Below are 7,148 nucleotides of genomic sequence, written 5' to 3'. Positions count from 1 at the left end.
GATGCAGTGTGAAACAGGCCTCTGGTACCAATTTGAAAGAGGACATTCTTTGAAGACTCTTCTTTGAAGGAGAAGAGATTCTCATATAAAATATTGCAGCACATAAATATAATAGCACATATTGACCCAAAACACTAATACTGTACTTTCAGCACAGACAGACACAGGCCACATTCAAAAGCATGCTGACCTCTCCTTTGAGGTCAGAATCCTGCCTGGAGCTCAGAATTTGAGATGTCCCACTTGTATATGCATCCATAGCTACATTTATATAACACAGCAAAAATGAATGTATTCACTCCCATAAGGTGGGGAGGAAAGACTGTCACTCGGAGTGCAAAATTTCATTTTGTGACACAGCATATTTAAAGAAGAGAGCCTGTCCCCATGCTGAAAAGCAGCTAACAGAGTAAGGCTTAGCAGTGCTTGGCCTTGCAGAAGAGTTTCTTGGACAGATGAGAGAGCACATCTAACAAATGTGCCCACCCTTCTTTCACCTCTGTGTTCTTACCTCCTCCTTTGGCTACTCAGTAGACACTGACCATGTCTCATAAACTGTTGTCAAATACACCAGATAAAAGTATTGTCTCTTTCTTAGCTGGTTTAAATTAGCTTCTTAAACTAATTTAAAAAAACCTGATTTAACTAAGTTTCTTAAACTTTCTCTACAGTAAGAATAACAGTGCTAGCTAGTGATTTCTTGGAACAGCAATAGGTACAACAACATCCATATGGAAATGCCATCAATCCCTGAGCAACACTAGAACTAGATTTCTATTCTTAGACATTTTGATTGTCCTCCTCTTCCTAGCCCTATGTTCACTACGGTTCTGGCTATTTTAATGGAGCTTTTATATTGACTCCCAAATCCATTTCTTTCAAAACTTAAACAGAGTGTTTCATTTGGAATGGCAGCAGCTGTGGTTCAGTTTCTCCAATAAAGCTCTGGGCACCAAAAGACTCAAAATGCAGGAAGAACACAAGCAGGATTGTTTTCTCAAATGGCTTGGCTGCAGCCATGCAAGGCTAAGGAATGCTGGTTACACATTTTCACAGGTCAGCCTTTCCTATAAGCAATTACAGATGTTAATGGATTTATCTATTTTAAATTCAACCTCCCAAACCTGCAGAGGACTTTGCTGTAAGTCTTGGATCATTTCCTGAGAGAGAAATTGACATTTTCTGTAACCAGTTCATAAATTTATTTTTTTCAGACAGAATCTTGGAGTAGTTATCACTACAAATTGACCTTTTTTTTTTTTTTTTTCCCTAAGTAGGAGGAGGCACACAGAGAATCTCACATCCTCCATGGCTTTAAATAACTCTCACAGACATATGCGTACACATGTCATATTATTTACGGTGACTTCCTGATGTTAAACTTTTGTTTGCAATTAATACTGAATGCCCCAGGCAGATCACGTGAGATCTATAAGCAATGCAAACCTAAGGATTAATCTATCTTACTCCTCCATCTACAGACGTGTAGTGAGGCGTAGGCACAGACCAGGATCCTCTAAATACATCTGATCATGCTGTCATTGATGTACCTTAAAGCCCCTTTGGCACCATCTTGTAGAGCTTGTCAAGTAACAAATTTTGCAAAATTATTTATTTCAATATAGAATTCAATTAATTTTGTAAGATTTTAGGACTCTACAAATCACACAAGCTGGTCAAATAAAATAAACAGCAGCACTTACCTATCCACTTAGATGTTCGGTCTATAGCCCAACTGAACCTTTTGATGTATATAATCAAAATAGCACAGAGCAGCAAGAACCTAGATGGTTCTTGAAGATGGAACCTAGAAATTGGGAGGAAAGGGTTAGATTTTAGTGTATTTTTACTAATTCCTCTTTTTGCTCAAGTTCCAAGCTTCAGAGGGTGGGAGAAGGTGACAGCAGATGCTCTAACGGTGCTAAGTTTAGCCACTTCCACAAGTACCTGTGTACTTAAATATGTGTGTGAATTCAAATATTACTCAGGATCTGCTCAGCCCAGCACTGCTCCCAGCAGTGAACAGCACTGCTCCTGCAGAAAACAAACAAACAAACAAACAACAAAACCCCCCCACGCAGCTCTTTGGAGGTCAGAATAGATCAGGCTAGATAAAGTCCTGAACAACACAATGCAATTCTAGAGCTGACCCTATTTTGAGCAGAAAGTTGGGACTCATGATACCATGAATAGTCTGCCCTTTCTTTTTCCATCTTGTTTCCTAATAACTTTCTTGAACCCAGAACCACAACTCTATGGCACACTCTCTCCTACTGAGACATAATGCAAGAGCTGCACAGTGCACGTTCTCTGGCTTTGTGGAAGTGCCAATATAATATATAATACTGAGGAGAGAGAACAGGAGTTACTCAGTGAGCAGAGCACAAATATAAGTGTAGAAGACAAATTCCAAATCAGGTACTAACCTTTCTGCTCTAGTCTCTGTCAGTCTTCCTATGCAGACAAGGGTAACTGAAACAGATAGGGAAATACAAGCAATGACAAATTAACAAGCAAAAAATAACGGCTAAAAAAAAAAAAAAAAAACAGATTTTAAGAAGCAACCTTAGCAATGACCAGCATCATTGTCTACCAGACACTACCCACTTATGTTCCCTCATAACCCATCAGTGCATCATGTTCATGTTTCCTTTAAAGCAACCCCCCTCACTAGTACCTCGTACATAAGGCAAAACATTTTATATCTAGCTAAATTTTTATCACGTTCCAGAAATGAATTTTAAATTGGTACTTACATGACAAAAACTGCCCCTGTTTTTTAAGTGTTATAGAAACTAACCTCCTATTTTACAGAGCATCTTATTGAAAACAGGAAAAACTTCACATTATACCTCCTATGGAAGGATAAAGGGGAAGTAATCATAAAAATAAAAAGTAACGGTTGCTCAGGTGCAAATTTTCATGGCTTGTATGCAAACACAGTAACATACAAATCAGGAATCTATGCAGCGGGTGTTTCAAAATGAAAAATACAACTGAGAATTAAGCACTGTTTAAAAACATTTCAACTGATGCCCAAAATTCTACCATTCCACAACTAACGAACAGGACACCAGTGGTTAAATGCTAATCTGATTTTCAGAGGAGAAATATTCAGAGCAGGAATAAAAACAAATATGCAAAACAGCAACGTGATAATGAAATGGTGCAGTGCAGAACATAAAAAAAGGAACTGCATTAAAATGAGAATGTAGTAAAATTACACAAGATTTATTAGAGAATGTTCAAAAGGGGGTTTTGGTGTACATAAAACCCACAAAAAACTAACAACGCTATTAGATCGTTATTAACACTAATAACTCAGAAATCAATGGTCTAATGGCATCTATCCCATAATGATGATGACATTAGTGCACTACAAGAGAAGCCCAAACACTATTAAAAACCACAGCTCCTGCAGGTCCCGATTTCTAGCAACGAGCTGCAACGCAACAGATGCTACGGGCGAACAGGCCGAGCGCTCTCTGGCCCGGCAGAGCCCCCGATCTCTCAGAATCCCCGTCCCCAGCGGCGACGTTTGAGCAGGACCGTTGGGGAAGCAAGAATCTTGCAGCCCGAAACGGACGGCAACGCGAAATAAATGACTGATACGGGACTCGATGGATAACGAATTAACACGAATCCAAACAATTTTGTGAAGAACGAGGTCTCCCGGGCTAAGTCGGTATCTTTTTGGCGAGTTTTTTTTTTTTTAAGTCACTTTAGAGGCGTGAACCACCGCGCAAGCGGCGCCGCCGTGACATCACGCCGCCGGCCCGGCCCTCCGCACAGAGCCGCGGCCCGCGGAGGGGATCGGGGGGCGCCGGTGCCGCCGCTCCCGCCCGGTCCTCGCCGCCCCCGGCCCGCCGCTGACCTCTCCGCCGCAGCCGCGGCTCCCTCCGCTCCTCGCACCCCGCCACAACACCGGGAAGGACCGCAGCGAAGCGCATGCACCGCGCGCCAACGGCCCGCGCTTGCCGCTGCTCGGGCGGTGCGCGCAGGCGCGTCCGAGCCGAGCGACGCAGGCGCAACACAGACTTCCTGACGCCACAGCGGTTGCCGTGGTGACGGGCCCCGCCCTGCGAGCCGGGCCCAACGGCCGCCGCTCGCCAACGGCGCCCCCTGAGGGCCGCCCGCCCCGAGCGCGGGAAAATAAAATAAAAACGCTCAAATATGGAGTAAAACCCTAAAACACCGATCCGCTGGGCACACCGCTCACCCGCTCTCGGGCAAAAACAGCGCCAAAGCACGAAAACTTACAGCAGGGAAGGGCGCTTCTATTAAGAATTAAGGTCTTTGAAACATCCAATGCTAGAAACACATACATGTTGAGGAGATAAAGACGGAGCCTCTGCTTGCGAGCATCAAATATTTGCTTTTTCAGCTCTGTGGTTAAAACCCGCAGTGGTCATTTGCGGGCCACAAAGCTGCTGCTAAAGTCCATTAAATCCTCCTGCTCCAGGGATTTAACAAGCCCCTTCCTGCTTGCAATGAAGCTGGAAGGTGGACAGCTCCATCGCTCAGGCTTTCACAGAGCCCATCGGGCAAGCGACAGAGCATTACCTTTCATTTGTGCTTTCTGCTACCTGGAGTTGACAAGGAAGACGGATGTTGCCTTTCCACAGCATTTAGTTTGGGCTCAGATCACACACTGCATTTTAATTTCAGACTGTGTTCAAAAGCAATTGAGTTAGTTGTGGCTAAAGGTCTAAAGGTTTGAAGCTTGCAAAAACTGACATGAAAAACTCCTTTGTTTTTGTGTCTTTCAACACTTCTGCTGGTTTATTCAACTTCTTTCTTAAGTTGCTACGCTTCATGGGAATTAGAAATGCTCTTAAGAAAATCCTGCAAGAACTTGCAAGCAAATATTGCACAAATATACCGAAAATACTCCAGTTAGGAGGTACTGAGACATTGCATCGGTTCCACAATTACTACTAAGCCAAGTCACAGTAATATTTTGCTGCACAGTACTATAAATGCCATTCTTGAGCACCAAATACTTAAAATAAAAACCCAAACTAAATGTTAGAGACACAGGAAACATAGTATAGGGAGAGAGCTAAATTATTCCAAACAATCTTACTTTTGCCTTCATATTCTCATCTGTGTTTCCAAATAGACAAAGCAAGGCAGGGACTAAGCAAGAGACAAAACCCTTATATACAGCCCTTAAAAACTAACACATAAGGTAAAACCTTAGCTTTCTAGAAATGTCAGATCACATTCCTCACCTTCCAGCATAGCACTTGCTAGTACTGAGCCCCAAAGGCCAAGTTCTCTGGGATAGATGTTACTGGCTTAGGTGGCGAATCGCACTGAATTGTCCAATGAAAAACACTGACACTTAAAAGAGGAGGATCCCTCAAAAATGTGAAATGCATAACACGCACAGGAATCTGTTTCTTCATCATCTGAATCATTTACAACTTGTGTTCAACTTCTAGACGACAACCACCTTGAACCTTGCTGATCCATGTGAATACCTTGCAGCCTTTTTAAAATCTGCACTTAAAAACAACCAGCTGTATTGTAGTATTATTATATAAACAGACTCCAAAGCAAAAAGATTTAACAGTATCTGCTAGTATCTGTAGATGTTCATACTGGTAAACCTGTATCTATTTCACAGCACATTTCTATGCTTCTGACCATTGCTGCAATGCAACAAGGTCATCGTTGCTACAAAAGCCTCCATTTGCTATTTGCACCCAAGAATATTTGGAAGACGCTGCCACAGTAACAGGCATAGAGAGAGGAAGGAGCTTTCCCAAAATTATGCAGCTGATCAGAGGCAGGATATCAGATTCCCTGCGTAGGAGCTGATCTACAAGACTTTTGTTACTAAAACTCACTTTTTTGTCCCATTAGGGAAGTGGTCTGTGTCTGAGATGACCAGCCAGTCCCTGATCCATCATCTTTGCATTTGAAGAGCAGCTGCGACCGGTCCCAGCTATTGGAGTTTGCAGCCACTCGCTTAGGGCCTGCGATGTCACCTTCTGGGCACAAGAAGCTCCAGTTCCCCAAGAGTGGCGGTGACGGGAGCGCAGGGGCAGCAGTGGAAGGCACACGTGGTTCCTGCTAACCGGGGAGTGCAGATTCCCCTGGCTCAATGCAGGCAGCTGGGAGATAACAGCTCCCTACTGAACTTCAGCCGAACAGTAGAGCTAAAAATGGCTTGGAGCAATGACATGGGACTGAAATGATGTGCTATATTAATAGTACTGGGAAAGGTACAGAAAGGTAACATGGATGCCCAGGTTTGGAGCAGCCTCTGTATGAGAAATGATTTAACGGGGTGTTCCGCCCAAGAAAGGTTCATCTGATGGGAGATATCAGAGCTCTGTAAGAACACGCATGTCCTGCAGAGGGTGGGCAGCCATCTGCCCTGCGCTGTTTATTCCAAAACAAGAACCACGGGCATCCAGCGAACCAGTAGAAGGCAGCTTCAAAGCAGAGGATGTGGTTCCTCACAAAGCGCTGCAAGCTGCAGAATTCCTCAATGTAAGTTAGGCTGGATGCTAAAACACCCGCAGATGCAGACAGCAATAAAACACACAGCGGGTTATGAAATACCCCACACCGCGGCTGGCTCGGGAGTGCCCGAAGCCGCAGAAGACCCGGTTCGGACGGCGCGGGGGGCCCTTACCTGCACGGGCGCTGCTCAGGGGCGCCTGGAGCCGGCAGAGCCACCGCTCCTCGTCCTGCTCCATGTGGGAGATCATGTTCCGCCGCTGCCCGGAGCTCCTGCCGGGGGAAGGGAAAGGGGAGAGCAGAGCCCGGCCGCCCGCCCCGCCGGGGCGCCTGCGCCGGGGTCCAGAGAGCAGCGACGCGCGGCCTCGAGGCGACAGCCGCGCTGCCCGGGCCCGCGGGGCCGGCTCCGACCGTGTAGCGGCCGCCGCGAGGCCGGGCCGAGCCGGGCCGAGCCCGGCCGGGCCGCTACCCGCTCCGGGCTCGCCCACAGCCCGGCGGCGGAGCCACGTGACGGCGGCGGCCAATGGCAGGCGGCGGTCGCGGCCGCGGCCTGCGAGGACGACGTGAAATGGCGGCGGCGGCGGCGCTGCTGCCGGTGCTCGGCGCTGTCCGGGCGCGTTACGAGGCGCTTCTCGCCGTTCAGGGCCCGTTGCTGCCGAGTATGAACGGCGGGC

The 7,148-nt window shown here is 46.3% G+C and overlaps 1 protein-coding gene across 1 annotated transcript in view; it reads right to left on the bottom strand.

Moving 5' to 3' along the window:
• LOC104578519 (uncharacterized) overlaps positions 1-6,749 on the bottom strand; it is a 30,341-nt gene extending 23,592 nt beyond the window's left edge. Inside the window, exon 1 of the mRNA XM_088523107.1 lies at positions 6,650-6,749. Coding sequence (XP_088379233.1) covers positions 6,650-6,725 — 76 coding nt within the window. The 5' untranslated portion in view covers positions 6,726-6,749. The remainder of the gene's footprint in view (positions 1-6,649) is intronic.
• Positions 6,750-7,148: the final 399 nt, after the last annotated feature.

This window comes from Tinamus guttatus, unplaced genomic scaffold, assembly GCF_059628265.1.
Source record: "Tinamus guttatus ecotype Peru unplaced genomic scaffold, ASM5962826v1 Tinamus_guttatus_pri_ptg000172l, whole genome shotgun sequence".
In the NCBI taxonomy this organism is placed as follows: Eukaryota; Metazoa; Chordata; class Aves; order Tinamiformes; family Tinamidae; genus Tinamus; species Tinamus guttatus.
This window is presented reverse-complemented; position numbering and strand designations above follow the sequence as displayed.